This window comes from Aureobasidium pullulans, assembly GCF_000721785.1.
Source record: "Aureobasidium pullulans EXF-150 unplaced genomic scaffold scaffold_1, whole genome shotgun sequence".
NCBI classification, from domain to species: domain Eukaryota; kingdom Fungi; phylum Ascomycota; class Dothideomycetes; order Dothideales; family Saccotheciaceae; genus Aureobasidium; species Aureobasidium pullulans.
Window position 1 is genome coordinate 1,358,346 of NW_021941021.1, and position 27,977 is coordinate 1,386,322.

The following is a 27,977-nucleotide window of genomic DNA, read 5'->3' on the forward strand; positions in this document are numbered from 1 at the left end:
AGCCAGATGCCTCCTTGTGCAGATTTGCGATCGTAGAGACCACCGATCAGTCTTGGTAACACTCCAAACATCGACATTCAGAAGCGCCCCTAAGATTGTATGCCAGCGGCCTTGCATCGTATGGTTGCCTGAAAATATAGCCACTAACATGTTTCGATAAGTGGAAGAGCAGCATTTTTTGACCAAGTTTGAAAGGTGCGAAGCATGTGATAAAAGGATACTGACACGACGATGCTCGCCTCACTGTACGCGCCGCATTGGCGCTTAGGACGGCTGCGCGTGGTCGGCGTCTGCAGATCTCTCGTTTCTTGGCACCTGGGTCCTTGTAGGCTTAGCATTGCGTCCCTTGAATATATCAGTATCAGCCTCCTCTGACGGTGAACTCCTCCAGATCGGCTGCTTGATGCAATGATACAACATGCATTGAGCTTAACTCCCTCTGTATGAGTTTGCGAACTTCATCATGGCAGCATAGTCCCAATCAACAGCTTTCTTGTCAGCTTCCGGAAGTGCCTTGTCGATAGCCTGTAGCAGAATTGAGTCCCAGTTGCTGGACCACCATCTATAGCTGGGTGTGCCCAACACAACAGAGTAGTGAGATAGTACAAGTAACGATTCGACTTCGTGGTTTTGGACTCGTAACCAGAACGCATCAGAGACCATAGTCGGCCAACGACCTAGGTTTGCCACTCCATCCGGTGATGTAGCAAGTTCTCCACGCGTGAAATCGATAAGTTGGTCGGTGGCAATAATATCTGCCGGATCTTTCAGGCTATCTCTCAGGATCTGGAAACGACGGTCGACCTCTGGCTTCATTGCTATCGGATGCCCGGTGATAGTAGTCTTGATCCATTGCGCTACTGGGCTTGCGGCAACCAACTCCGGGTTCAAGAGCCATACAGTTTTACATCCTCGAAGTAAGCTGAAAAGGTCGAGTATACCATCAAAATCTGGCGGATCGTCACACGCGTGTGGGAAGGCAAAGGCTAAAAGCGGCAGAATCATGCTGAATATGAAGATAGAATGACTGTCAGACGGACGTAGTTGTTCGAGCATATTTCTGAATAGCCTCGTGCCAGCATTTTGATGAGCCAGAGCCCTGGTCGCGTATATTTGCCGTTCATTGGGCCGTGTCCGGGCAAGATCCATTGATGCCAATGCAAGGATACCATGCATTAGTAGAGGGTTGGATTGAGCCTGACTGGGTATCACTTCTTGCCAGATTACTTGAGAGTCCTGTCCAGCAAAAAGTCCGGTGGATGTTGATACAGTGTAGTGATGCATCAAAGACAAGTCGAGCATATCGAAAGTTGGTAAGTGTTCATATACCAAAGTAGAGGCCGTTGAGCCAGCAGGGCTCGCACTGTGTGCTGGACTGCTAGGACTGGGAACTTTGAGTTGATCATATGTGCAGACCACGCCTGCCCTCTGGCAGTTGGCGCAGTTTGGTCGATCCTCGTCACATTTAATATGTCTCTTCTTGCAGTTCTTGCACCCTGTCTTGCGTTTAGTGTGCCAACGTCTAGTAGACATGGCAAGAGATAGCGTTTTTGGCCTGGTCGTATGTCGGAGCTGTCGTGACGTGGGGGCAGGAAATTTTGCAGATTCTGGACGAAGGCTAAAGTCGGTAACACCCTGCGGCTCAGGTCCTGTTCAAGAGTAGTAAGAGAACATGTTTACGATATGCGCAACGCCGGACGAACTCATCCTCCGTGCAATATCGCTCGCTCGGGAATGACCCACCCTAAAGGCCGCGCATCCCGTGAGATTTAAATTTGTCGCACTTCTCCAGGATTTGGTTGTCATCCGTGCATCGAAGGAAGGGCTTGGCCGGCCTTCCTTCGCTAAATGGCAGGCTCTGACGTGCGTCTTAGCAGTATTTCTGGCTATGCGGCACCTCTCTTGTGCCTGACAGCCGCAAAGCCTCACAGAAATCACGATGTTGGCCTCCGATTTTACGATGAACGCGGTACGAGAAACGTCCGTAGCTCGTTTACCGTACGCTATCTTCAACGAAACGGCAAACGATAGGCAGGCGCGAGATGAATGTCGCAATGAGTCCCAGGCCAACACATCGCTTATATATGATTCCCATCACCCCCACCATGTGTGCTCGTTGTCGTTGTTTTCCATCTCGCTGCAGGCTTCAACTGACCCTGCTAAACTTTTTTTCGTCAGCCTCATTCGTCATAGCATAACGACATAACATCGTTGTCGCGACACAACAATGGCTCGCGGTTATTGTACAGAAGTCACGGCGCAATGTCCGGTTGAGGCTACCACTTATGGATACCGACCGAATCAAGGAGCCAACATCTTCTTCTGTGTTGTCTTTGGAATCCTGTTCATCGCACAATTATTCCTCGGAATCAAGGCTCGTCTGAAGGGTTTCACATTTGCCGTCGTCATTGGATGTTTTGGAGAATGCGTCGGATACATTGGAAGACTGATCATGCACAACAACCCTTGGAGTCAAACTGGATTCAAGATTCAGATCGTTTGTCTCATTCTATCACCCTCCTTCCTCGCAGCCGGAATCTACCTTACGATCAAGCATCTGGTTATCCACTTCGGTCCCCAGTACTCCAGACTTAGACCCAACCTTTACACCTGGATTTTCATCACTGCCGATGCTGCGAGTATTCTCGTCCAAGCTGCCGGTGGTGGTATCGCAGCAGGCGAGCAGCTCGAGCTGGTCAAGATCGGAAACTCAATCATGGTCGCTGGTATCTGCGTTCAAGTCGCCACAATGGCTTTGTGTGGTGTTGTCGCTGCCGATTTCTTCCTTCGCCGCTACAGATCTCGTCAAGCTCAGACAAACCTCGACGACCCCATGACCCGCTCAACCGCAGGCTTCAAATACTATGTTGGCGCTTCAGCTCTTGCTTTCGTCACCGTCTTCATTCGTTCCGTCTACCGTATTCCTGAGATGGTTGGTGGATGGGGTAACCCTCTGATGCAGAACGAGAAGGAGTTCTTGGTTCTGGACGGAATGTGAGTTATCATTGAACATCCCATATATTGAAAATCCAATTTACTGACGTCAAAACAGGATGGTTTGCATCGCCGCCATTGCCCTTACCGTCGCACACCCTGGAGTTTTCTTCCCCGAATTCAAGGAGCACAAGACACCCAAGAAAGAGAAGAAGAGCAAGAAGAGCAAGAAGAGCGAGGAAGCCGGTCTGGAACTGTCGAGCAGTGACAGTGCATAAAGAGATGGATTATGATGCATTCTTTCCTATACCCCTAATGCGTGTTTACGATCGTTGTGTTTTTCTGCTTGATTCATCCTGATTGGACACTTAGAATTGGATACAGTCCATGAAGCTGCGATACTACATAATACACTTCTTCGCAGAAACCCCTCTCGCTCCTCTCCTGGCGTTGAACGCATGTGCTCGGCTGTCCTCGTTGTACTCTGCAAAGCTCAGCAATGCTCAGCAAACTCCGCGCAAATAACCCCACGCGATAAGTGTTATATCTTGGGCAACCTCAATCGACTCTCCAAGCCTATCTCCCAGCCACAGAACTACTATCATAAGCCAAAGAACAGGGTAGATTTTGGTATCAACAGATCTGCTTGGTTTGTGATCAGGGGCCTCGTGTTCCAGCAATAATCCAACATCAACCACATCAGACGAATCGACTCCGATGATGCAAGCACGACAGTACGGTTGGCCGCTGCAATCTGTCTGCCCGACAATCTTGACTGGCTGAGCTGTCTCAGGTATGTGCAGAGTAATAGGGAAGTCGTACGTGTGGGTTGACGGAAACAGGATGTGTATGGCCGAGCGAGTATCGAGTCCATCGAGGTCACGGATGTATGCTACAAATGCTTCAGGGTTGTTGAAAAGACGCACGCGCTTCAGAAGCAGCTCTTCCTTGCACTCGTCGAAGAAATCCTGACTCCATCCTTCCGTGGCCTTTGCGAAGAAAGTGGCGTGCCAGTCAGAGGACGGGTGGTAGATGATGTATTGGTCATCTTGCCCAGCACTCTGGATAGGGCGATCATCCGGAGCTAGATCTCCAAGTCGGTCTCTGAAGTGAACGAATTTGTAAACAGACTCTGCAAACTGACGTTGGTGGTTGAGATTTCCTTGGGTGATGCTTGTCGCGCTGAGAGCTTGCATATCTTTGGATATCTTGTTTGCACGCTTGTCCAGGTTTCTCAGGACACGAATGAAGGTGAAAGCACCTAGGGCGATCATGAAGCCAATGAAGAGCAAAATGAGCACGAACATGGAGAGAATATTCGGAACAGTCTGCACAGCTAGTGTGATATTCTCGGCCATGCGCTGAGTGGCGTTGAGAGTATCATGGAGACGGTTGACATTGACTTGGGCAAGCTTTCGGGTCGCGACATCAGTGGTATGCTGGAACGATTTGAATGTGTCGCGGATGTGATCGACGTTGAATTGTTCAAGCTCTTTCACCGCGATACCAGTCATCTTCTTGATTACTTTGAGAGTCTCGTGGAAACGATCAATGTCAAGATGCTGAACTTCTCTTGACACTACGCCACTTATGCGATGGATGTTTTCGAGAACCTGACTGAGCTGGTCGTTGTTAAGTCGTTCAAAGACATGCATGACATGTGCAGCGGCCCTCCCGAAGACCATACATAATTCTCCAAAACTGCCTGGACGGATAGAATCAAGGTGCTGCTTGACGGCAACGAAGAAGTCATCTGCCTTCCATCCTAGCATGGACTGTCCCATGGTGGCAACGAGAGTGACGATGGGAATGGGTGAGGTTGGCCAACAGAATGTCTATGACCACGAAATTGATGGGAGGATAGTGGGGTAGATATTTACTGCTTGCTTTCTCTAATCCATGAGACAAAGAATCGTTCATTTCTCCAAGAATCTCCTGTTTTCCTTCCAATGTTTGCCAACATGCTCAATGAGCATTATCCAAACCAAGCTAATCAATGCTAGTCTCATGAAGTGCAAACGCCAGAACTAGAACAGCAAACACTGCACAAAAGATCCTAAGCATAGACCAGGTATTTGCTGGTTTCTTTGGCGAAAGATCAACATCTTTCACGTCCATTTCTGGTGACAATCCGCTGATATGTCCATGACAAAGGGGCTTGCCGTTGTAGTCTCTTTGACCTCGGATCCTGAGAGGCAGGAGGTTTGCATCGAAGCGGAGATCGATAGAGAAGTCGTAGCGATGAGCTGAAGGGAGCAGAACGTAGATGACAGCACTGAACTCTGGGTTTTCACGGATGGTACGTAAATGCTCGATAAGAGCCGGTAGGTCGTCATACACACCGCCGAATCCTCTCACGGAGATGTCTTCGGCGTGAAAGGATGCATGCCAGTCGTTTCCAGGATGATAGACATAGTAGACGGCATCCTGTGGGTCGTTCAGGTGTGCTTTGTCGTGCAAATCATGCTGATGTTCAATGAATCGGCGAACCGCTCCGCCGAATTGAGTCTGATAATGGATGTTCTTTTGAACTTCGGTGACATCGCTGAGATTTCTTAGACTTTTGCGAACGTGGTGAATGAATCTTCCCAGCCTCCTGATCAACAGAGCACCAACCACAATACCCAACACAATATAGATCTGTGTGAACAACAAAGTCGCTTTGGCATTGTAGATGAGGTGAGCAATGTCTTGTCCTTTGAGATCTCCGGACAAGTCGACAAGGGTTGTGGCTGCTTGTTGGAAGGCGTCGAGACTGCTGTCCAGGCGACCAGGTTTGATGTTGTCCAGATGTTGCTTGACAGCGACGAAGAAATCGTCGGCCTTGCGTCCGAGAATCATGGTTGTGATGATTGATCCACTTGAATTGGTTGGCAGTCAAAACGTGCAGCTGCACTGTCGCCGAATGGAAGTCGGCAGCGGGTGTCTCAGGTTGAGAACTCAGCGTTGGTGCGAGGTTTGCGGAGTGACGGCTCAAAATCAGTCGTACGATGCTATTTCTGGTGTCGGCGACGTTCTCAACATGGTCGGCACTAGAAGCTTATAGGTAATGCTATACATGTTAGAGTTCGACCGTCGCCACTTCGAGGATAAACAGTGGGTCGGCAGGTGGCTGGAAGCCTGCAGGAGCGCGTCTTGGCAGGTACGGTGACGTTGATCCTTGCTACACCGACCTCCCTAGTTTTTTGAATCTGTCAACCGACATATAAGTCCCTCGTATCCTGCTCCTCTCAATCCCAGTCTCCATATCAACCTATTTCTCAAACACACCATCCTACGAATACAGCCAAACACACAACCACAATGTACACCTCAATCAAGACTCTTGCCGCGGCCATTGCTCTCCCCCTTGTGGCTGCCCTTCCCCTCAGCCAGCGTACCGAGGCCGTTTTCGACAGCACCAAGCCTTTTACTCTCCACACCGAAGTCGTCAACGGTACCGGTGCCTTCAATGGACAATACCTATCTTCTTTCCACGTCGGTGCTGGTCAGTCGACAATTGTCGGAAGCAAGAACAGCAGCATTGCCGTTGGATGGAGTAAGTTTGATCAAATCTGTTTCGTCCGAAGACTCTGTACTAACGCCAAGCAGCTCTCTCAGACTCAATCCTGCAGCAGCCTTTGGCAATCAGCGGTGCTCCTGCCGGCTTCGCCTACAACCTCAGTCTTCTCGAGCAAGCTCCCTTCCGCTCTAATGCTCCCATTGGCTACGACTACGTCGACCTGAGTGCTTCGGGTAAAGCCACTACCGGCTTCTACTTCAACAATGCCACTCTCGCTTGGTCCGCCTCAAACTCCACCACTGCTCCTGACTCTTTTGACGGCTGCTTCGCTCTGTGCCACGTCAACGGTACCTCTCCTTACTTCAGCCTTGGCTCTCAATACCAGCTCTTGTGGAAGATGAGCAATGCCACCAGCACCTCCTCCAATTGTGCTGATGTCAAGCTGATTGGAGCCAACATCGCCGCTTAGATGTCTCGCTGTTGAGTCTGGAAGTCTTGGAAGGAAGAGCATCACACGCATATTGGGATACGGACGCATCAAGCATTGAGCATAATGGCATAGGGAAACGCACGCATTGCATCGAGACCTACGAACACGTCGATGGGGTTTCGACTCAAACCACCCCACTTACGACTATAGATAAAGATTAAATGATAATGACCACACCTTGTACAACACAACCTTATCTGTTTCTCCGTCACTGCCTTCATGCTATCTCATATAGAGCTCCCTTTACATGCTTGAGCATTCCGATATCAAGGCGTGTGGCGTACTTTGCATATATCTTGAGGTGCCAGGTGATGTCTTTCCATGCAAGCCTTGGCGCTGCGACACGCCCACCAACGCCGATGTTGTTCTGCGTTGTCATCAACATCACAGCCCGACAAGTATATCTGAGACAAGTATTTAAGCCCTCCTAGAAAAATGCCTTTTCTCTAAGTACCTAACGATGTTTTTCTCGCGGGAGAAAGCGTCTCAGACTCCCGTCCGACCGCCAGAGCCTCCTTCAAACTCTCACCCGATCAAAGCAACCTTCCTCCGCCGAACGGCTACGTTGTGCGCGGTATGGGTCTCGCGACCTTTTGCACGAAATTTTGGTCTCGTATCTCTGCTAAGCCCGTGGATTTGCGTCAAACACTACGACGCAGATTGGCTTGATGTTTCAGAGGCAGCGGCCATGGAGTTCATCCGAGAACGCACGTCGGTTCCCGTGCCCAAGATCTACTGTGCTTTTACATACCGCAACAAGACGTATATCGCCATGGAAAGAATCAAGGGCACGATGCTCGCTGATGGCTGGCTGCAACGATCTGAGGAATCCAGATCACGGATATTGAATCAGCTGAAAACTATGATTGAAGAGATCAGAAGCATCAGATCTCCGCATGGGTCTTCTGTCGCTAGTGTAGACGGCGGGAGTCTTAATGACCCTAGACTGCCTGGTATCGGCACAATATATCCAATACCCACTGCCAGACGCTTTGGTCCATTTGAGGATATCAGCGCCTTCCATCGCTGGCTGAGACGTCCCCATAAGGATGCCGATGATGCATTCCCTGCCGAGGTCAATAAAATGATCAAGGCACATGAAGAGACCGATTGGGGTCAGCCAGTTTTTACTCATGGAGATCTCAGTAGCTTCAATATCATTGTCAAGGATGACAAGGTCACCGGAATCATTGATTGGGAAACAGCAGGATGGTATCCCCATTATTGGGAGTATACAAGGGCATCGAGAGTAAGCCCTCAAAATGCCTGGTGGGTTGATTATCTGGACCGATTCCTCGAGCCAAAGCCCAACGAGCGGAAGTTCGAAGAGACACGCTGCGAATTTTGGGGAGAAATCTGATGGACGCGATATGGAAAACATGTTCGAAAGCCTCATCTTCCATGTGGGCCGACCCTTGATCTATAGAGGCATCTGCTTGCTCCTCAAGAGATCAAAGGTCGGGGGTACTCCAGAGATGGGAAGTTGACTCTGGTCGTCAAAGCGATGTTCGTCGTGTTTCTGCGTGCAAAATGCTGTGACTGGACACTTTTGTTCTTCGAATGTCCATGAAGATGAATAGGGTGAGATGGGAGGCGTGGAAGCTGTATATTTTCTGTTTGCCTTTCTGATGCTACGAGACTCAATGTGTTGGGTAGAAATCTCGTGCTTCCGAAGTAGTCATGCATAGCAGCATGGCATGTCAGAAAGCGCTCGCTGTGAGATGGCCAGCCTTGTATGGGCAGCCTGCAGGCTTCATTGATGGTTTTTCGCATGCGCTCGATACATTGTTGACCTGTCAAGATCCTGGGATTCCATGTCAGTTATGTTACGTGTCGGATCCTTTGACTTTGAAAGATGTTGATATTGATCTGAAGAAGATGAAGCAAGAAGTTGGCTTGGTTGGGTCGCGTTATCTTCTCCCGAAGGTCGCGGAAAGAAAGCCGCACTGAATCGCGACTGCCCCGCCAGGCCAGATGGCACCCCACCAAAGGGCCCTTGAAGCTTCCCAAAGTTCACGTCAACGTGCAAATTAGGCTGAATAGCAGGTTGACAATCTCCCTGCTGCGTGTAATTAGCTGCATCATGCTCTTGCCAGATGTCAACCTCAGCTCTGTAGAAAATTACGACTTGCCAATCACCTAACGCACCTTACGAGGCTTCAGTTACCAAAACGAAACCAAATTGACACCACATATCACCACCCAACATGTCTATGACGCTCGAAGAAGCCCAGGTGCCCCGCCAGCCCAACCCTGTTCCCTCGGGCCCTGACAATGTCCTCGAGCAGTTCAACCTCAAAGGCCGCGTTGTCGTCGTGACAGGTGCTGCTGAAGGCATTGGCGGTGCCGTTGTAGACTCAATGGCCGAAGCTGGCGCCAATGTAGCACTCTGGTACCGTTCCAACGACAAGGCAGTCACAAAGGCTGAGGAGTTGGCAAAAAAGCACGGGAACAAGTTCAAGGCATACCAGATTGAGATCTCGGACCCGGAGAAGGTACAAGAGCTGGTTGCCAAGGTTGTAGAGGACTTTGGTAGACTGGATGTTATGATTGCGAATGCCGGTATGGCTATCTCGAAGCCTATCCTTGAGACCAGTGTAGAGGAGTACAAGAAGCAATTCGCTGTCAATGGTGAGTTGCAGTGTATACTTGGTCGAACAGAACAATGCTGATATGGTGATAGTTGACGGTGTCTTCTACTGTGCCAAATATGCTGGCGAACAGTTCAAAAAGCAGGGCAAGGGTAACCTGATTATCACATCGAGTATCTCAGCACATATCGTCAATGTACCGGTGGACCAGCCAGTAAGTCTGCACTCAAGGCAAGAGGCAGCGCTCCTCTGACATTCCCCTCCTAGGTCTACAACTCCACAAAGGCAGCCATCACACATCTCGGCAAGTCGCTGGCCAGAGAATGGCGTGAGTTCGCCCGCGTGAACATTGTCTCGCCTGGCTTCTTCAATACCAAGATGGGTGCAGGAGAGAGCGTGATCAACGAAGCCTACCGTATGACTCCTATGGGCAGACAGGGAGACGTTAGAGAGATCAAGGCTCTGTATCTGTACCTAGCTAGTGATGCTAGCAGCTACCAGACAGGCAGTGATACTGTTATTGATGGTGGTTACATCTTGCCTTAGAAACGGTATCAGATATAAAGACGGCCCTGAATATGATTGTATGACACAGGATAGAGGAAAGAGACAAATTCATACGACCTTGCTACTTCTAACATCACACGAACATCACCCACAGAGATTACCATTAGGCAGCAAGCATACGCATGACCTCAAGGATCGTCACCCAAGACGTTCGACATACCCACTTTCAATCCTTCCGCCGCTTCTCCCACCTGATCACACTATCCACATGATCGCTGCAACTCCACTGCCCTCTTACAGCCCAAACGGAACAAAACTCCGCCCTCACACGTCAAACCACGATTCACACCATTCCAGACCCTCATATCCGCCTCCTCCGTATCGACCGATGACATCTCTCCATCGATAAAGAAACAAGGGTATACGATAGAGACTAGACAAGGATACACAATCAAGCCCAAAAGACTGTTTTATTTCTCGGTTAGAACGTTTTTCTGCTGTCCCGCTGAAGTGGCAGTGCATTTGTGAATGATCAAACGAAGATAGATACAAATGCACGGCCGTTCGAGGTTCTTTATGCAAATCTCTCATTTCCCATCCGCCATGAGATCACGATCCGTTTTTTTTTATGATGGCATGTCGTATCTCCGTGAGTTCAGCTGTGCGCGAGAGGGTCAGCAGGTCGAACGGGTTTTGGGAACGAGGGAACGGTGTGACGTGCTCTGGGGGGGAGAGATGTGGTGGTAGGTTCGAACTTGAAACGTGGATTGGAGGTGTGGTGGTTCGGAACAGGGTTGCCCTGCAAACATGGATTTTCGGAGTCGAACGTGATGTTTCTCCATCCACGAGAAATTTATTGCCTTGCTGGAGGTAACACAATGTTAATTCAATCGCCAGTAGTCGTATGATGTTGGTCCATATGCGATAATCACGTTGTGTGGTCGAGCATCTCGGTCTGAACTTTCTGCGCTCGGCTTCTCAGTAACTGACCCTCAGATGCTTGCACATCTGTGTTTCTCTCGGTGAACGGAGCTTGCAACTGAGGTCAATGGACTGGTGAGAATGTAACAAAACCATTCATGGTCATGAGAAGAGCATTACATTTTGATATTTACACTACTCGTACACTCATATGTAAGCAACCTGCAGTTGCATGGAAAGTCATCCATCAGTACCAATCGTCCTATGATGGCACATCCAACTCCTTTGCCAACTGACTCTGCCGCGGCCTACGTCTTATCGTCTCGTCGTTATTCTTGTTGTGTCTTTCTCTGCTCCTACGCTCTCTAGACCATTCTCTTTGCTCGGCAGCTCTGAGCTCTTCACCAGCAGCAAACAACCTTTCTTCCTCAGTCATCAACTCTTCGGGTTTCGTCTGTCGTGAAGCCTGTCCTGACGGCTTTGGTCTTGTGGGAGCAGCGGGTGATTTGTCGCCTCTTGAGCGATCACGTTTAGCAGATGACGGCTCCCTGCTGCGCTCTCGATTGCGAGGCTTACTTGAAGAAGCTGCTGCATCCATTTCGGCGTCTGAGAGGATAGCATCTTCAGGCACATCATCAGTTCCACCACGGACATTCTTCTTACGGGGCCAGAGGGAAGGGAGGACGATTTGCTGGAAGCGGGGTTCCACGCAGCGTTCGTCGAACCAGGCGTGAATGCGCTGTTCTACCAGCTGGGCGATCTTTGGGACATCCTGTAGACGAGCGCGAGAGCCAATCAAAGAGTGTACCGAGAGATCCAGACGGTAGTCATCCAGGAAGGTAAAAGTCAGAGTAGTGGGTGAGGATGATGGATTGGCAGAAGATGATTCGGACTCGTCTGTGCCCGAATCTGGTTGTTGAGAGGGAGTAAAGGATAGTGAGAGAGTGCCGGAAAAGCGGACGACCGAGACTGCGAGAGCGACAGGGAGGACGGCCGAGAAAGGCTTGGGGTAGTTCAGGACGAGCTTCGTCTCGATGCCCAGCGTCACAACATCGGACAGATCGACATCCATACGCGCTTGAAGCCTGCTCTCGCCCAGACCTCCTCTGTTTGTGCCCTTTTTGCCCGGCATCTGCTTGACCGGCTGACCATTCTCATCGACAGGGATGACCCTACAGTTGCTGAAGATGGGAAATTCCTCGCCCAGCGATATCTCGGTCACCTTGATCTCGTCGATGAACTGTGGCCGTTGTCCGCCATTGAGAGCATTTGTGAGAGAAGTCAGCACGGCGTCTCCTTCCAGAGCATCTGCGCGAAGCTGAGAGATTGTTTGTGCGATTAGGACGTTGAACCAATCCAAGCTTTCTGGCTGGTGTCCGTCCACATTGTAATACGTCTTTTCCAAAATCTTGTCCGTCGTGAGCACAGCACCTCCGGATGAGATGTTTCGTGGAGCGAGGACTGCAGCAGAGCTACGCTTGCGTAGACGGAGATCGGAGAAGGAGCGACGGCGTAGGGATGAGGCATGCGACAGGGTACGCTGACGGCGGAGCGCTGCTCTTGTTGCTGCGCGACTGTCCGCTGACGGTGGCTCGCCGAAGATGAAGAATTTGATCAGGAATATGAGAATCAGTGCCAGCGTCAATTGGCCTAGCACGAAGCCTTGAGCGAACGATGTACTGCTTCCGGACTGAGCTGCAGGCGACGCCGCTATACAAGAGTCAGTGACGTGCTGGAGGATGCGATTGGGGACAAGTACCGTATGCCGCTTGCTTTGCCTTGGACATGTTCGATCAATCTCCTGAGCAACACACAAAAGACCCAAGAAAATCACTGTCGCATGCTCTTGTCAAGTTTATTTGCTGACAAGATGCACTATCCGTACATGACGCAGGTACTCTTGTCGATAAGATAATCTCAGCCAAGAGGCCCCGACAGCGGCAGCAAGCGGACCTTCATGCGGGGTCCAACAAATGGTTTCCTGGTCGAGATTTATTGTCCGTGTCTGTGTACTCTGCATATATTGTTGTTGATCTTCAGGCCCTGTTGTCCCCTCCTATATATCTTACTCTCAGGTAGCATGGCTGCTTCGAGAGACTACCCATCTCCGTCAACTTTGACTTCAGGTCTGACCTTGCCTTCAACATGTGACCCTCCAGGAGAAGAGAACCCTCCCACTCAAAAAACATGGATCGTTGGTCTCGCTAGGGTCTCCTTGCTTAGTTAGTGCATGCTGATGAGGAGCCACAGGTCTTCGGTGCTACTGGCCACATGGGTCGCTCAATCGTCAAGACGTGTCTTTCTCATGGCGACAATGTCACTGCTGTCGGTCGCGTTGGCGAGCACACGCTCGATCAGATGCAAGGCTGGCACGACTCTTGTCTCGGTCTCTTGTGCGACGTGAGAGTCTCTAAAACAGTCGAGTCTGTCATCGAAAACACAATTCGCCATTTCGGTGCCGTGGACGTCATTGTCAAGTCAGTATACCTCCTCGAATTTCCCCCGATGACTTCGATCTCATCATTGATCCCACTACAGTTGTACTGGATACGGTGTCATCGGAGCTTGTGAAGACCAAGATGTTTGCGATCTTCGTGCACAATTCGAAACCAACTTCTTCGGCTGTCTCAACATTGTCCAGCAGTCGCTTCCATACTTTCGAAAACGAAATGCCGGCCGATATCTAATCTTCTCTTCCACTTCCGGTGCACTCGGTGTCCCGGGCCTCGGACCCTATTGCGCAACCAAGTATGCGGTAGAAGGTTTGATTGAAAGCTTGCTCTACGAGGTCGATGCTTTCAACATTAAGGCCACCCTCGTCGCTCCAGGTCATCTCCGTCTCGACGAACCCACGGGTCTGGATGACAAGGGATCAGACTCCGCAGACAAGAGCCGTCTACCAACCTATGGTCATTTCCTGGTCAAGTCGCCCTCTCAGCCTTACGAGAGCCAAAATGCTCCCGCCGCTCATGCCAAACGGGTGGTACAATGGCTTAGCAATCAGCAGCCCACCAGTGCTGTCAAGAGCGCCGAACTTACCTGGCAATTAGGTCATTGTTCATTTCCACCATTGCGTCTTCTTTTGGGCAGCTTCGCTGTGGAAAGCATCCGCGATCGGTTGCGGTGCATTATCGAGGAGGTGAGTCACCCGGTACACGCACAAATATACATCTATTCATAGTCTTGTACAGATCGAAGATTGGAAACATCTAAGCTTTCCACGCGCCGATGACAGAGACCAGCAGACACCACAACCTGCAGGGGAAGATTCTACGTCACAGCATCAACTGACACCAGGCGACGAAATTACTGAAGTCGCAGATGGCGACATGGAAATCGACGAAGGCTGATGCACATGGCGATGGAATTTTTCTTTGCTTTTTCCTTCTCGAAGGACACCCGAGATGTCAAGATTCACGGATCACCGACTTCCCCAAGTTTGAGAGTCCATGGATGCCTGACGCCGGTAGTTTCAGCCCGGGCCCGACATGATTCAAGGGACAACCTACACTCCTACGTAGGCGGTAAAGGATCAAGAGTTACGGTAAGCATAGGCAATTCGTTGAGCGCGCTTCCAGGATGAAGAGGTCATGCTGGCCGATGGGCAAGCACAACGCCTTTGTCCGAGATGACCAAGTGGCGAGAGTCGGGATTGATGGTTAAAAATGGTCTGGGTCAGGGTCGTGGAAGTTGGGATAAAACGGCGACACGTAGGGGATGAGGCTGTCAAGCGCGCGCGTTGCCGACGGAGCAAAGATGGTCTTTTTTTCTTCTTGGACCTGACCAGCCGACCTCCTTAACTACATATCTTTGGCTTTGGTGGAAGGTCGAGGCCGGTGGCAGTGGGAAGAAATGTTGTAGCGGTCGATAGTCGTGCACGCGGAATGTACGCCAAACTCGAGTTCACCAGAGGTAGCATACGGCTCCGGCGCTTAACGTTTTCCCCTGATTCAACTCAGTCTCCTACACAGGACACGTCCGACAATTGGCGGGCCATTCGTCTCGGCAGGCGAAGTAGGGTTTTGGTTAGTGAAAAAGATGGAACAAGGATCAGGTTTTGGATGTTGGCATCGAGCCGATGTTGAACGGGAGGGGGAAGTGCACGAAGCGTGATCTCGATGTGCCGGTTCACGAGGCTCACGCAAGCAAGGCGGAGTAGACGGTTAGGGAATTGTTCATGGGCAATGCACAATTTAAAGTGTCTGGCCTGTGCTCTAGCAATCTTGCCAGGTCGTGAGCCAATCGATAGGAAGCAGACGGACGGGCTCCGACAAGATCCAAAAGACGAGCGGCTAGCGTTGTAGGCACATGCAAGGCATTCCATAGAATGACATCAATGGCGACGCTCGGGAAGGAGCGAGACTTGACATGCCCCGCCGGTTGACGAGTCGGATTGAATGTCGTGCAGTTTGTGCAAGCGTGGACGAGAGGCGGCCGAGTTTGTGAAGAGATAGGCAGAGGGGAGGATCCTGGAAGCTGCAGGTGAGAGCGGCAGACGAAAGCTTGCCGTGTCAACAAAGTCGGGCATAAGCATAAACAAAAGACCCTCTTTCGGCACCTTGTTCTGCAGGACTTGTCTTTCCCTCTCACCTTGCACGACTGCAGTGTACCACCAGCGCGGTCAGTCCCATTGTTCACCGCTTGCACTTCTGGCGTGACGCGGATTGACAATTGGCGCGGTCGATCGTCAGAGCTGTCGAGATCTTGACGACTGATCGCTGGCCCGAGCTCGTGATTGGAGCAAGGCAGGGCGGTTTCTTTAACGCCCAAGCGTGAGGCACCCCTTCTGCCCTTAACGGGTGCAATCTTAGTCGCAAGCCTGTAAGGGCCTACTGGCGGTCTTCGTGCTAACCAAGCTCCTTTTCCTGCAGAAAGGCTTGCAGAAAGATTAAAAAAAGGCTGTACCCCAAGCCAGGAGCGGCCTGTTCAACTCGAAGCGCACAAGACGAACTAGCCCGAAGCACGCCAAGCCTGACCATCTTCTCCATCTTTTGGCTGTCTGAACTCGAAACACGCAGCTTTGCTCAGCTCCGCTCTTCACTCGTGGGAGCCTTCACCAATCCCTCCACCTAGATCTTAACCTGCACATCTGGTCCATGGCGTCGACGCGTCGGACGAATTACCACCACCAGCTCAACATCTACCACGATCCCGTGCCGGTACTGCCGTCCACGACTTTCCACGATCTCCCACAAGATTCGGTCGAGGCAGCTCTTCTAAGCGCCCTTGGCCAACAACCTTTTAGACAAACGGGCTTCTTGCTCAGTCCTTCGCACAACTCGCTCAGCACCGGCTCACCGAGAAAGAACTCGAGCTCGCCAGCCGGCTCTCTTGGCAGACGCTCGTTCCACAACAACATCGCCGTCCCCTCTCCGCTGCAACCAAACTCCTCCATCGACTCTCCCGCCAAGCGCGGTTTCTTTTCCGCCATGAACATGAACAAGGAAAACATGTTCCCCTACGACCACCACGTCTACGCCGCACAAAAAGCAGTGCCAATCAAGCGAGCACTGGCAGACAAGTCCAACAAGAAGGCTGTCAAGCCGGCAGAGCAATTCGACTTTGTCCTACCCGAGCCCGAAGAGATGCCTTCAGTACACGACGACGGCAACAAGCCCACCTTCAGCTACGCGACCCTCATTGGCATGGCCATCCTGCGCGCGCCCAACCGCCGCCTCACACTCGCGCAGATCTACAAGTGGATCTCGGACAACTTCAAGTACTACCGCGCATCCGAGACTGGCTGGCAGAACAGCATCCGTCACAATCTCAGCTTGAACAAGGCCTTCATTAAGCAGGAGCGCCCCAAGGATGACCCCGGCAAGGGTAACTACTGGGCAATCGAGCCTGGTATGGAGCGTCAGTTCTGCAAGGACCGTCCTCTAAAGAAGGTGCAAATTCCCTCCGACATGATGCCTCTGCAAACTCTTCCCAGCAACGCTCCCCGTCCCGTCACAACTCCTGCGATTGGCCGCTTCGCTCTGGGTCCCAACCCGGTCAAGAAGACTGACACTAAGGCTGTTGATTCTGCCTCGTTTCCTCAAGACCACTTTTCATCGGACGGCACTATCCCTGCTAGCGACCCTGCTCTCCAAGACGATGAGCTCGCTATGCCTCCTCCTGCCGCACGTGCCTCTATGCGTTCATCGCCTCCCCCAGCCTTTGGCTCGTCTCCTCCGCCCATGCAAGACACTCCTCCTCGTTCCTCTCGTATGCGATTCCCCACCGAGACACACTCTGGCGGCGCCCGCAAACGCAAGTTCAACGCTCCCCAAGACAGTGGCTACTACTCGTCGATAGAGTCGTCGGTAGTTAGAAACCCTACTGTCTCTCACGTTACCCTTACTTCGGATGCCGACCCGGACCACCGCCGCATCAAGCGTGGTCGTGCTGAGGAAGAGATTGCCCGCATCCGCAGCTCCTCCTACGACAGCCCTACCAAGCAGAAGACTGCTCCTCACAAGCGCAAGCCTTCAGTCCACTTCGAGTACACTTCGCCCCAGCGCCCCACCTCTTCAGCTGCTGCAGTTGCTCCTCTGACTCCTGCTGTTGTCTTCAAGCGTCCTGCCAAGCCTCCGCAATCGTGTTCTCCTAACACCAGCCTGCGCAACCACCGCAACAACATCAAGGCTTTCCTCGGTGAATCTCCTGCTAAGAGCTGGACTCCTCTGGTTCCCTTCTCCCCTGCCTTCAATCTCGACGAGTTCACTCCTGCCAAAGACCTCACTCCATGGCGCCCTTCCAACGACGTCTTTGACGAGAACGCTGTTCTTGAAGACTTCAGCGCTCGCGGCAGCCCTGGCAAGAAGCGTCCCCGCATTGAACGTGCCGTCACTTCTACTGGTGTCCTGGCTGATATCACCTCGGGCAAGGGCAATGCTATGGCCTTTGACTCCCCCTTCAACTTCCACTTCACCCCTCTGAAGGCCACTCACCCTGCCCAACTGCGCTCTCCTGTCATGCTCGGCTCGCCTTTGAAGCGTGTCACCATGGCTCCTCCCTCCACCGGCGTATCCGAGAACAGTGTCAACGCCCCCGACTGGCTGGATCTGTCTCTTGACAACTACCTCCCTCAGCATGGACAGGAGCTCTTCGGTCTCGGTATTCAGGACGATATTTTCGACGAGCAGGGTGTTGACATCCTCCAAGAATTTGGCAAGATCGGCTCCAAGCAGCAGCCCCAGCTTCAGCCTACCCACCCTGGAAGCAGCAGCATGGGTAGCCCAGCCAAGCGCTCTCAAAGACCCAGCATCAGCAGAAGCATCACCTCGAGATTCTAAACTCGACACAACTAGGCCCGGAGCCCCTACGAACCCAGCGTATAGATTGCGCGGAATGTTGATTATGAACATCAAACAAATGATACCCACGACTATGAGGCTGTATTAGCAGCACAAAAGGTCGACAACCCTGCATACGAATGAACAAATGGTGGAAAGAGGGACATTCCTGACGAGACGATACAAAAAGTGTTTCTAAGGTGTGGATTTTGTGTTTTTTTGTACTTTCTGTTTGGAGTCTTTGCGATTGTTTCTGGATTTTCTGCCTTTTCTGGAGTTTTCTGAATGATGAACCTTGGGCGATAGGTTTTGGGAATGAGAAGGAAACGGGTATGAAATCAACGGGATGGGAACGGGATGGAAACATGCATTGGGCTCGGAGTTCTTCTTTACCTTGTTTTTTCGCGGTATGCATATCGGGCGGTCGTTTTTCGTTTTCCTGAACATTCTCCATGGATAGCATGCATTAATGAGCTGTATGAACCTTTTTCTTACTACAAACATCTTCCATTCCAGACCTCGGTGCATGAATCTACTCAACTAAGCCCGAATGCTTCAAACTGCAATCGTCTTGTGGTTAGCAATTGGTACAAGATAGAAGACATGGAGGTGGAGAAAGATCAAAGTCCTCAGATCAAGTGTAATCGAGTTCTCATGTCCTCGACATGTGCGGTGGTCTGAACAGTGAAGTCGACCCATGTTCCCGCACGAGGCATCAATAGTCTCTTGGGTGATCATCACTGGACTCTCCTCCTTCTCCTCGTAGCTTTGGGACAAGGGACAGAACTTACCGAGGCATCAGGTGTGATTGCATGAATGCGCGACCATCGATGTCAATGGCTTCAGAAACAAAGGAATGAGCAGCTGTCGCAAAGCTTCAAGTCTGCTCCGGTAAGATCGACAGCGATCATCAGCGCGCACCACGACCTCGACTCCAATGTTGACAATGTAGGCAGGTAAATATACCGACGGAGAATAACAACTACAAGAGACAACTACAAGATGCACGAAGCAGGTACAGTAAGACAGGAATCAAGCATTTGGTAAGCTTATCCTAGACATGGAGCGTTGTTGGGGAATTTCCAGATTGGGAGAGAGGGGTAAAAAAGGTAAGAACCGCTGCAAGCCTGCACCGCACATGCGTCAAGCGTGCGCTGCTCGTTTCTTGACCCAGGTGTGTTGATCAAAAGGTTAAAAGTGCCTTTGTATTCGTAGGAATGACATTGGACACTTTGGAGGAATAGGAGGAGCAGAGTGCTTGTGAATTATCATACGATCGCGAGAGCTCACCGGGAATTGGCAGATGCCGTAAGCGACACGGAGAGGTGAGCATCGGGGTTTGTAGTCGAAAAGCAGACGGCAGAAGACGGTGCGAAATAGGAGATGAACGGCGTGAGAAGCTGACGGGAATCAGCGCCGAGGCTTCATGTTCTTTGTCTCTAGCGTCACCAGCGAGGGATCGCCGAGAAAGCGACCAAATTGGACCAATGAAAAGTGGCGAATATGGCCTTATGCTGCGAGGGGCCCTCGTCAAGGGCGTTTGCCGGTGCCGGTCGACATCGGGTCTCGAATCGAGAATGGTTCATTCCCAGTGTTTCGATGGTCGGGGACTTTGGAACAAAATTACACATCACTTACTCTTACATCCGCCCGACGCCCTCTCTCTTCCTTCTCTCCTCCACACCTCCCTCCCTCGCCCTCCAACAACAGCCAGACAAAGAAAAATCATAAACGAATACTATCGATATGGAGGCTCTTCTCCGTCAATCGCGTGGCGTGTGCCCGTTCTTGCACAAGACTTCGCCCGCCACACTGCGTTCGCTCAGCACCAGCACCAATGCCGCCCAGGCCAACATGTCCAACTTGCAGGCAACTGCTGGTCGCTGCCCCGTCATGGGCAAGGCATTGGCTGTCCAGAGCACTCGCCCCAACACTCTCTTGTCCGGTACCTTTGGTGGCTCCCGAGCTTACAGCGCTCGCACTACCCGTGCCCCTCGTGCCTACCTGCACACCACCCGTGCTGAAAAGGCTCAGGCTGTGGACAACAGCCCTCTGAGACGCGATGATGGTACTACCAGATGCAGCCGAAAGTACAGCTGAACTCGACTGACAAATGAATAGTCCGCTACCCTGCTCCCGCGCAGCACAAGCAGCAACAGGCGCAGAAGGAGTCATCCAAGGAAATGCATGGCGTACCCCCGGCTCCTCCCAACACGGCTCGCTTCGACTACGACACTTTCTACCAGACTGAGTTGGACAAGAAGCACAAGGACAAGTCGTACCGCTACTTCAACAACATCAATCGTCTGGCCAAGGAGTTCCCTCGCGCCCACAAGGACACCCCCGAGGACAAGGTCACCGTCTGGTGCTCGAACGACTACCTCGGTATGGGCAGAAACCCTCAGGTTTTGAAGAAGATGCACGAGACGCTTGACATGTACGGTGCCGGTGCTGGTGGTACCCGCAACATTTCTGGTCACAACCAGCACGCAATGGGCCTTGAGGCAACCGTTGCTAAGCTGCACGCGAAGGAGGCTGCTCTGGTCTTTTCATCCTGCTACGTCGCCAACGATGCTACTCTGGCCACTCTCGGCTCAAAGTTCCCCAATTGCGTTATTTTGTCTGACAGTAGCAACCACGCTTCCATGATTCAGGGTATTCGTCACTCGGGTGCCAAGAAGATGGTTTTCAAGCACAACGACATGGCCGATCTTGAGCAGAAGCTGGCCTCGCTTCCTGCAGAGACTCCTAAGATTATCGCTTTCGAGAGTGTCTACAGCATGTGTGGTTCCATTGGTCCCATTGAAAAGATTTGCGATCTCGCAGAGAAGTACGGAGCTATCACTTTCCTCGATGAAGTGCATGCTGTCGGCATGTACGGCCCGAACGGTGCCGGTGTTGCTGAGCACCTTGACTACGAAGCTTACGCAAACGGCGAGCAGCCCAAGGGCACTGTTCAGGACCGTGTTGATATCATTACTGGAACTCTCGGAAAGGCTTACGGCTGTGTTGGTGGCTACATTGCAGGCTCCAGCAAGCTTGTCGACACCATCCGCTCCCTTGCTCCCGGTTTCATCTTCACCACCTCTCTTCCCCCGGCTACCATGTCTGGCGCCCAGGCCGCCATCGAGTACCAAATGGCCTACAAGGGTGACCGTCGCCTGCAGCAGCTGCACACCCGTGCCGCAAAGGACGCTCTTGCCGCCAAGAACATCCCCGTCATCCCCAACCCCAGTCACATCATCCCTGTTCTCGTTGGTGACGCCGAGGTCGCAAAGAAGGCCTCTGACCTGCTTCTCGAGGACCACGGCATCTACGTCCAGGCCATCAACTACCCTACCGTTCCCGTTGGCCAAGAGCGTCTCCGCATCACTCCCACTCCCGGTCATATCCGCGAGTACCGCGACCACCTCGTCGAGGCTCTCGACAAGGTCTGGACCCAGCTTGGTATTAAGCGTACCTCTGACTGGGCCGCCCAGGGTGGCTTCCTCGGTGTTGGACAGGAGACTGTTGGCAACGAGCCCCTGTGGACTGACGAGCAGCTCGGTCTCTCCGAGGTCAATGCTGAGTTGAACAAGGTCGGCAAGGACGCCGTCAATGTCCTCGAGAGTGTCCTCGAGGCCGAGAGAAAGGAGGTCGCTCATGCTGTCGCCTCTGCTTAAAGCTCTGCTATGATATGTTTAGGATAGACATCCCGATGTTGGATGTGCTGTGAGGAAAGAGAAGGACAGAGTCACGTGTGACTTGACTTGTTGAAATACAAACCCTTTTTTCACCTGTGATTTATTCTTGTCTACTCTTGTGTGATTTGTGCTGTGCCATCCTTTGTATGTGTGGTGATGAAAAGAACGAGAAAAAGGAGCAAAACCCCGGAGAACAGAGGAGCGAGGACGTCCTTTTATATGCAGCTACAGTGTGACCTCTGGTATTTGATTGCCTGATTAGGCATACTTTTCCACTTCCAATTCCTGTTCTTTGTATTCTGGACTAGCAAGAGTGATAAGATAAGACAAGATCAAACATTAGCGATACAAGGTATAGCAAAGTAAGGATCAAGGAGAAAATGAACAGGCAATGAACGAGCAACTCATAGACACTATAGGAAGTCACGATCAACGCACCCATGGGCAGAAAAAGACGGAAACAATATTGATAGAGGCACAAAAGCATATACGAGCACAAGGCAGAACATCGAACATGATATACCAGCAAAGCATCCAGGGTATCTCTAACCACCGTCACCGTGTCTCCATCTACCAACCCCATCACCATCTACCCTCCTCTATGCCGCATCTAATCCTGCTGAGTCATATGAGAAGGCAAATTCCAACTAGCGTAATCCTGATGCACAAAGGCACGATCAACCGTAGGCACGGACTCCAGCACATACTGCAGACTCTCTCCCAAATCGTGACTATCTCTCAGAGACATGAACTCATCAAGCACAATGTCGACCTCTACGTTTAGCTTGTCGCCAGAGTGATATGCCTGTAGTCCTTGGATCTGCTTGATGGTCTTTGCAAAGCGCATGGTCAGGTAGAGAAGCACATTACGCTCGTCTGCAGAGGCTGCGGCTCCGGTAAGATTGCGAATGTGAGAGAGGGACGTAGAAGACCAGCCGAGGATGACGTAGAAAGACAGCAAAATACCACCCAGGGGGTCGAGCCACCAAATACCTGCGTAATAACCGACCAAAGGGAAGATGATGGAGAAGATGTTGAAGACGACATCGGTCATGGCATCTTGGGCGAGAGCTTGAACGCTACTGTTGGGGATCAATCTGCACCACAGCCAGCATCCAAATTTGATAACTACAGTGGCCGACATGATGGCCGTGGCAGCATAAGAAAGTTGTACAATGGTATGGTCCTTGGAGGTGAGATGGTTCAAGCCCTCAATGGCGACTTGGACAAATGAGGTGACCATAATGACGGAGAAAACCAAGACGCCAATTGGTTCCAATCGTCTACGGCCTACAGGATAGGCATACATATCGTTGTGACTGATCAGTCTTGTAGTAGTCCACACGATGGCCGTTGAAAGGAAGTCCAAAGCCGCATCGACCAGCGAAGCCAGGACCGAGACCGAAGAGGTAAGAACAGTGACAACAATCTTCAAGCCAAGAAGAACGGTGTTGGCGACAAGATTCAGATAGATGGCTATGCTGACAATGCGACTTTGGCTGTCAGGTTCATCATCGGGCTCGAAAGCAGGAATTCCAGTATTGAAGAGCGAGTTGCTATCATCTTCAGCTAACAGTGGCGTCTCTTCATCAGCACCAACGCGATACAGAGCCTTTGGTGTTCTCTTGAGTCTATAACTCTGGTTTGCCGAGCCATTACCGTTGGCATCCATGGGAATGATAGCAGGGGATGCGACAGCAGAAGCCTTTCCACTGGCACCTCCGTTCTCCTCGCTGATAGTCGGCGGCACGGCAGCAGCTCCTGAACTGCTGTGTACGTTGTACTGATACTCTTGAATCAGGTCGTGGGGCAGACTCGAGTCCAGCAGCCTGTCGATGTACAGGTATTGCTGGATCAGGAAGTTGTTTCGCTCGTAGTATTGACGGATGGGCTTCTTCATCTTTTTGAGGTCTTCATCAGAGGTAAAGTACTTTTCCCAGCGGTAACGTGGATTGCTGTTGCCGATCAGGCGCATACTGCGCATCTGGGGAGTCATGAGGGCGGCGGCGCCCGAGCTGAGGCGACGAAAGGCATCGGGGTTCTGGTCGGCGACAGCGGCAGTGGCCTTGAGGCGAGGCTGGGAAGGCGTCGGCGGCTCGTTGTCACTAGCAGCAGCAGAGTCCTCGAAGGAGGTGCCTGGCGCAAAGTTGCCGTCCAGCGACGAGCGACGGCGCCGACCCGGTGTGTTGGTCGCCGAACGCTCACGTATCAATTGCGGCAGATGCTGTCCTCGGGTAGAAAGAGCGCTCTCTTCTGACAAGGGTAGGAAGCTCTTGACTCCGGAGCCTGAGAGGCGGGATGACGAAGGTGTCGACATGGTCGTTCTTGTCTGGAAGGAGGGCGGAATAGCCACAGAGGAGTCACGTATACATGGTCAGAAAGCGAAGGATGCTGAAGATGCTGCTTCCAAGCCTCAACAAAGGTCTGCAGAGATGCGCCGGTTTCACGCTTTGGTTCGTGCCCGGTTTGCGGCTTGCCCACTCGTCCGAGTTGTCAAACTCAAAATCCTAAGGGTCCCTTGGTCTCAACCTGGGGAGAGCTCCACCTACTGGGAATCATCATCTCCGATTATCGGTCCTTATCAGATCAAACTCTGTCCTGGTGGAATAACATATTAACAAAACTCAACACTCGTTTTTGGTGTTTTTGGTATAAATCCACTCTATCGTACAAAATGTAACCGCTATTTAAAGGTAGCAAAGTGGCAATCTCCGCCACTGGAAAAATGTAAGACAAAGCAATGCAATATCGTTAAACCGTGTAATCATGCTGCAGGAATTTGTGTACCACCATGTCCTCCCAGGATCTTCTCATCTGTAATATAACTGATGTTGGTGGTTTGGTGAGGGGAAAAAAACGTAAAGTTGGAAGGGAATCACTTGGCGCAACGTGGAAAGGAGAGCAAAGCAGAGCGACGTCTCCTCGAGAGACACTCTAATTGCCGCGGAACAGGAACTGCATGTCTTCGGGAGTGAGCTTCTCCATGGCCACTCTGTCGTTGTTGATGGTTCCGTTGATCATGTTGGCCTTCTTCTCTTGCAACATGACAATGCGTGATTCGACAGAATCTTCGATACACAATCGTGTGATAACGCAAGGACGTCTCTGCCCGATGCGGTGACAGCGATCTGCACTTTGCCACTCGGCGGCGGGGTTCCACCAAGGGTCGACAATGAAGACGCGAGAAGCCTCGGTCAAGTTGAGGGCAACACCACCAGCCTTCAGGGACACAAGGAACACCTCGACGTCTGGATCCGTCATGAAATGCTCGATCGACTTTTGGCGCTGTTGGGGAGTCATGCTACCATCAAGCATGACCGTGTTGAAGCCGGCGCGACGAAGACGCCACTCGATGAGCTGCAGCATCGACGTGAACTGCGAAAAGACGATCGACTTGAGAGTCTGCTTCTTGCTGCGGAGCTTGTACAAGTCATACACAAGCATCTCAATCTTGGTAGACGAAGTCCAGTTCTCCATCTTGATGCGGTTGATGATCGAGTTCTTCTTGACTGCCTCCTCATTCTGCTCCAACTCGACCTGGTCAAAATCGATTGACAGCGGGATGTGGCAGCGAGGGCAGTCTGCTTCGCCGGCGGTGTCTTCCATGGATTGGGCGTAATTTTTGACGCAGGTTCTGCAGAAGTCGTGCTTGCACTTCGAACGGATGGGCTCCTCGGCCGGTTCGTCGCAAATGTTGCAGACAAGAACGTTCATGCCTTCGGCCGTCTTTCTCTTGAGAATCAGATCTGGGTGGTTGGATACCTGACGCATCTGCATGATGAGACCAAAGATGTTGGCGTAGTTGTTCAACATGACACCGCGCGAGACATAGGTGTCGAACTGGCGAGCTGTGTTGGACATGATGCTCTGAGAGAAATCACGCTCGATGTCTCCGAAGAACTCGTTGTGCACAATGACCTCTTTGGGCGGAAGCTCCATCGAGCTAACATAGTCGCGCTTCATGCGACGGAGCATGATGCGAGATGTGATGAGGAACAGCTTATCCATGGCCTCCGAACGCAGTTGCGAGTCTTCAGACTGAGTGATAGGGTTGAGCAACTCCTGGTTGAACACCGAGACGTGCTCCATTCCAGTATGCTTACATTCGGTACACATGTGCTGAGCATCGAGAGACCAGTGCAGAAGAGAGCAGGGGCACTTCTTGCAGAAGTAGTCTGCGAACGGTCTGACCTCCAAGAAGCGAAGGAGAGAGAAGAACTCGCCGATGCGATTTTGGACGGGAGTGCCGGACAAGCACCACTTGTATTTACCCTTCAATGCAAAGCAAGCCTTGGCGACTTGGGTAGTTCTCGTCTTGATACTGTGGGCTTCATCCAGGATCAGGCGATGGTAGGTAAGGGCATGAATGGGTGATGCTTCTTTGATGAGATCGCCGTTACGAGACCAACCCTTCGTCTCCTTGCGATGTAATGACTCGAGACTGTTGTACGAAATCATGATGACATCGTACTTCTTCAGCTCGTTCACCTTCATGCCTTTGGACTTGGCGTTTGTGCCGTGGTATACCAGGACTTTGAGCTTGCCATCAGTGTATTCGCCAATTTCCTGAGACCATTGCATCAGGGCGACTGGGGGAACCAGAACAAGAGTTGGCTGTTTCTGGGGGTAATCCGACATGATGAGAGACACAGCCTGGATTGTCTTGCCCATACCCATCTCATCACCGAGGAGACCTCCCTTGTAGTTCGACTGCTCCTGCTTGATCATCCAATCAACACCCTCAAGCTGATATGACTTGAGCTTGCGGTTGATTGATGGCGGTTGTGTACCGGCGACTCCTTTGACGATGGGAATGGCCTCGAGATCTTTCCACATGGTCTTGATCAAAGGATGTGCCTTTTCCAGCTTCAGTCTCTCGCGGTCCTTTCTGGACATTCTGACCTTTTTGATTTCAGCGCCGAGGTCTTGGTCCAGAAGGTTAGCCTGACCTCGTCGGCGGCGGAAGTTCGTGGCGGCGCCGGTACCAAAGGACCTACGCTGAGCCAATGGTAGATCGTCATCATCGTCCGAGGTCTCGGCAGCACCTGAGTGAGCATCTTCTGAACGAAACTCGTCCTCGGTTGTCAAGTCGGCGTCTGCGATTTCCGAAAGGGTCGATAATTCGCTGTCGCTGTCGCTGTCGGGGACTGTGACGGAGTTTCGTTGCTTGGAAACCACAGCTTTCTTACCGGCGCGGGCTTTGGAAAGGCGTGACTCGTATTTCAGAGGCTTTTCTTCGTCGTCGGTGTCTGGCACCGTTTTGCGTAGACCCCTGGTCTTGGGTTTCTTGTTGAAAGACTCTTCCTCTTCAGAGTCCTGTTCGGTTTTGAAGGACACGACCGACGAGAGATCACTAAGATCCTCGCCTCCCTCATCTTCGTCCGAGTTTGCAATAACGGCAGCCTTCATAGATCTTCTAGTGTTGGTAGGCTCAGTCTTGATCTTCTTGGGAGGCAATGCCCATTCTTCCTCTTGCAAGGATCTTGCAAGCGCAGCATCGTCATCAATCTCTCTCTTTCTCTTGTTTGCGATGCGTCCGAGTTTACCGGGCTCCGGAGTGACACTAGCACTCGTGGCCGGGGTGTCAATTGGCAGAGCATTTTGACTGTCAGGCGAGGATAGTGACGAGGGACTGTTGGAGCGGACTGCTGCCTTTGCGCGGGAAGACATGACGGGAATGACGACTTGAACTTGAGACTTTGATCTGGATCTGGTGGTGGCGATGGGCACTTGGTCTTGATCACTGGCGGCTTGATCTGAGTCTGGAATCGTTGTAGGTTTTCTAGGTAGGGATGATCGTTTTGTAGACATGGAAGAAGCGGTTTCGGGAGCAGGTGCTAGTGAATGTCAGTCGGGGATACTCTGGAACAAAATAGTAACCGCGAGTGAGCATACATTCACGACCACGCAGAGAAGAGCGAGTCTGGCGGGCCATGCTGGAAGTTTGGAGTGATGAAAAGAAAGGAAAGTGGGACAACAGAAAACGCAGAGGCAAAGGCAGCGACAAGACAAAAGTACGCTTGGAATGAAGGGACAACAAAAAGTTGAAGAAAGAAAAGACTGCTCTCT

The 27,977-nt window shown here is 51.6% G+C and overlaps 13 protein-coding genes across 13 annotated transcripts; 7 read left to right on the forward strand and 6 right to left on the reverse strand.

The window, feature by feature from the left end:
- Nucleotides 1-429: 429 nt before the first annotated feature.
- On the reverse strand, nucleotides 430-1,533 carry M438DRAFT_351014 (uncharacterized protein; the record flags this gene model as incomplete). Its single annotated transcript, XM_029906688.1, has 1 exon — nucleotides 430-1,533. The coding sequence occupies one exon, from the start codon at nucleotides 1,531-1,533 to the stop codon at nucleotides 430-432; it is 1,104 nt and encodes a 367-aa protein (XP_029765813.1).
- Nucleotides 1,534-2,106: 573 nt separating this feature from the next.
- Nucleotides 2,107-3,126, forward strand: M438DRAFT_341358 (RTA1-domain-containing protein). The gene has a single exon (XM_029904481.1). It carries the CDS (start codon nucleotides 2,228-2,230, stop codon nucleotides 2,996-2,998), a length of 771 nt encoding a protein of 256 aa, XP_029765814.1. The 5' UTR covers nucleotides 2,107-2,227; the 3' UTR covers nucleotides 2,999-3,126.
- Nucleotides 3,127-3,336: 210 nt separating this feature from the next.
- Nucleotides 3,337-4,216, reverse strand: M438DRAFT_341360 (uncharacterized protein). Its single transcript, XM_029904482.1, has one exon. The coding sequence runs from the start codon at nucleotides 4,206-4,208 to the stop codon at nucleotides 3,438-3,440; it is 771 nt and encodes a 256-aa protein (XP_029765815.1). The 5' UTR covers nucleotides 4,209-4,216; the 3' UTR covers nucleotides 3,337-3,437.
- A 707-nt stretch (nucleotides 4,217-4,923) lies between these two features.
- On the reverse strand, nucleotides 4,924-5,775 carry M438DRAFT_370747 (uncharacterized protein; the record flags this gene model as incomplete). Its single annotated transcript, XM_029908210.1, has 1 exon — nucleotides 4,924-5,775. One exon carries the CDS (start codon nucleotides 5,773-5,775, stop codon nucleotides 4,924-4,926), a length of 852 nt encoding a protein of 283 aa, XP_029765816.1.
- A 381-nt stretch (nucleotides 5,776-6,156) lies between these two features.
- On the forward strand, nucleotides 6,157-7,124 carry M438DRAFT_361094 (uncharacterized protein). The gene is made up of 2 exons (XM_029907481.1): nucleotides 6,157-6,472; nucleotides 6,526-7,124. The coding sequence occupies exons 1-2, from the start codon at nucleotides 6,238-6,240 to the stop codon at nucleotides 6,903-6,905; spliced, it is 615 nt and encodes a 204-aa protein (XP_029765817.1). The 5' UTR covers nucleotides 6,157-6,237; the 3' UTR covers nucleotides 6,906-7,124.
- A 319-nt stretch (nucleotides 7,125-7,443) lies between these two features.
- M438DRAFT_241203 (kinase-like protein) lies at nucleotides 7,444-8,286 on the forward strand (the record flags this gene model as incomplete). Its single annotated transcript, XM_029899540.1, has 1 exon — nucleotides 7,444-8,286. A coding segment is annotated over one exon (843 nt), but the record flags the coding sequence as incomplete, so codon positions are not given.
- A 697-nt stretch (nucleotides 8,287-8,983) lies between these two features.
- On the forward strand, nucleotides 8,984-10,485 carry M438DRAFT_341364 (NAD(P)-binding protein). Its single transcript, XM_029904483.1, has 3 exons — nucleotides 8,984-9,557; nucleotides 9,610-9,731; nucleotides 9,785-10,485. The coding sequence occupies exons 1-3, from the start codon at nucleotides 9,134-9,136 to the stop codon at nucleotides 10,061-10,063; spliced, it is 825 nt and encodes a 274-aa protein (XP_029765819.1). The 5' UTR covers nucleotides 8,984-9,133; the 3' UTR covers nucleotides 10,064-10,485.
- A 620-nt stretch (nucleotides 10,486-11,105) lies between these two features.
- M438DRAFT_309189 (uncharacterized protein) lies at nucleotides 11,106-12,812 on the reverse strand. The gene is made up of 2 exons (XM_029902372.1): nucleotides 12,705-12,812; nucleotides 11,106-12,655 (listed from the first exon to the last, which is right to left on the reverse strand). Exons 1-2 carry the CDS (start codon nucleotides 12,730-12,732, stop codon nucleotides 11,208-11,210), a joined length of 1,476 nt encoding a protein of 491 aa, XP_029765820.1. The 5' UTR covers nucleotides 12,733-12,812; the 3' UTR covers nucleotides 11,106-11,207.
- A 213-nt stretch (nucleotides 12,813-13,025) lies between these two features.
- On the forward strand, nucleotides 13,026-14,295 carry M438DRAFT_330616 (NAD(P)-binding protein; the record flags this gene model as incomplete). The annotated part of the gene is made up of 4 exons (XM_029903340.1): nucleotides 13,026-13,139; nucleotides 13,196-13,422; nucleotides 13,484-14,084; nucleotides 14,137-14,295. The coding sequence occupies 4 exons, from the start codon at nucleotides 13,026-13,028 to the stop codon at nucleotides 14,293-14,295; spliced, it is 1,101 nt and encodes a 366-aa protein (XP_029765821.1).
- A 1,444-nt stretch (nucleotides 14,296-15,739) lies between these two features.
- M438DRAFT_10900 (uncharacterized protein) lies at nucleotides 15,740-18,322 on the forward strand. Its single transcript, XM_029898678.1, has one exon. The coding sequence runs from the start codon at nucleotides 16,042-16,044 to the stop codon at nucleotides 18,223-18,225; it is 2,184 nt and encodes a 727-aa protein (XP_029765822.1). The 5' UTR covers nucleotides 15,740-16,041; the 3' UTR covers nucleotides 18,226-18,322.
- A 1,704-nt stretch (nucleotides 18,323-20,026) lies between these two features.
- Nucleotides 20,027-21,951, forward strand: M438DRAFT_341369 (tetrapyrrole biosynthesis, 5-aminolevulinic acid synthase). The gene is made up of 2 exons (XM_029904484.1): nucleotides 20,027-20,293; nucleotides 20,347-21,951. Exons 1-2 carry the CDS (start codon nucleotides 20,080-20,082, stop codon nucleotides 21,885-21,887), a joined length of 1,755 nt encoding a protein of 584 aa, XP_029765823.1. The 5' UTR covers nucleotides 20,027-20,079; the 3' UTR covers nucleotides 21,888-21,951.
- A 509-nt stretch (nucleotides 21,952-22,460) lies between these two features.
- On the reverse strand, nucleotides 22,461-24,373 carry M438DRAFT_341370 (uncharacterized protein). The gene has a single exon (XM_029904485.1). It carries the CDS (start codon nucleotides 24,223-24,225, stop codon nucleotides 22,519-22,521), a length of 1,707 nt encoding a protein of 568 aa, XP_029765824.1. The 5' UTR covers nucleotides 24,226-24,373; the 3' UTR covers nucleotides 22,461-22,518.
- Nucleotides 24,374-24,524: 151 nt separating this feature from the next.
- On the reverse strand, nucleotides 24,525-27,968 carry M438DRAFT_309202 (uncharacterized protein). The gene is made up of 2 exons (XM_029902373.1): nucleotides 27,804-27,968; nucleotides 24,525-27,745 (listed from the first exon to the last, which is right to left on the reverse strand). Exons 1-2 carry the CDS (start codon nucleotides 27,841-27,843, stop codon nucleotides 24,843-24,845), a joined length of 2,943 nt encoding a protein of 980 aa, XP_029765825.1. The 5' UTR covers nucleotides 27,844-27,968; the 3' UTR covers nucleotides 24,525-24,842.
- Between the last annotated feature and the right edge of the window lie 9 nt (nucleotides 27,969-27,977).

What these genes read in the sequence shown, in the direction of transcription:
- M438DRAFT_341369 (XM_029904484.1), top strand. Translation starts at nt 20,080, where the DNA reads ATGTCCAACTTGCAGGCAACTGCTGGTCGCTGCCCCGTCATGGGCAAG. An exon ending in CCCTCTGAGACGCGATGATG is followed by an intron (nt 20,294 to 20,346) that starts GTACTACCAGAT and finishes ACAAATGAATAG; the next exon opens with TCCGCTACCCTGCTCCCGCG.
- M438DRAFT_341360 (XM_029904482.1), bottom strand. Translation starts at nt 4,208, where the DNA reads ATGATCGCCCTAGGTGCTTTCACCTTCATTCGTGTCCTGAGAAACCTG.
- M438DRAFT_361094 (XM_029907481.1), top strand. Translation starts at nt 6,238, where the DNA reads ATGTACACCTCAATCAAGACTCTTGCCGCGGCCATTGCTCTCCCCCTT. An exon ending in CAGCATTGCCGTTGGATGGA is followed by an intron (nt 6,473 to 6,525) that starts GTAAGTTTGATC and finishes AACGCCAAGCAG; the next exon opens with CTCTCTCAGACTCAATCCTG.
- M438DRAFT_10900 (XM_029898678.1), top strand. Translation starts at nt 16,042, where the DNA reads ATGGCGTCGACGCGTCGGACGAATTACCACCACCAGCTCAACATCTAC.
- M438DRAFT_309189 (XM_029902372.1), bottom strand. Translation starts at nt 12,732, where the DNA reads ATGTCCAAGGCAAAGCAAGCGGCATACG. An exon ending in GGCAAAGCAAGCGGCATACG is followed by an intron (nt 12,656 to 12,704) that starts GTACTTGTCCCC and finishes ACTCTTGTATAG; the next exon opens with CGGCGTCGCCTGCAGCTCAG.
- M438DRAFT_341364 (XM_029904483.1), top strand. Translation starts at nt 9,134, where the DNA reads ATGTCTATGACGCTCGAAGAAGCCCAGGTGCCCCGCCAGCCCAACCCT. An exon ending in GAAGCAATTCGCTGTCAATG is followed by an intron (nt 9,558 to 9,609) that starts GTGAGTTGCAGT and finishes ATATGGTGATAG; the next exon opens with TTGACGGTGTCTTCTACTGT. An exon ending in ATGTACCGGTGGACCAGCCA is followed by an intron (nt 9,732 to 9,784) that starts GTAAGTCTGCAC and finishes TTCCCCTCCTAG; the next exon opens with GTCTACAACTCCACAAAGGC.
- M438DRAFT_341358 (XM_029904481.1), top strand. Translation starts at nt 2,228, where the DNA reads ATGGCTCGCGGTTATTGTACAGAAGTCACGGCGCAATGTCCGGTTGAG.
- M438DRAFT_341370 (XM_029904485.1), bottom strand. Translation starts at nt 24,225, where the DNA reads ATGTCGACACCTTCGTCATCCCGCCTCTCAGGCTCCGGAGTCAAGAGC.
- M438DRAFT_309202 (XM_029902373.1), bottom strand. Translation starts at nt 27,843, where the DNA reads ATGGCCCGCCAGACTCGCTCTTCTCTGCGTGGTCGTGAAT. An exon ending in TTCTCTGCGTGGTCGTGAAT is followed by an intron (nt 27,746 to 27,803) that starts GTATGCTCACTC and finishes GACATTCACTAG; the next exon opens with CACCTGCTCCCGAAACCGCT.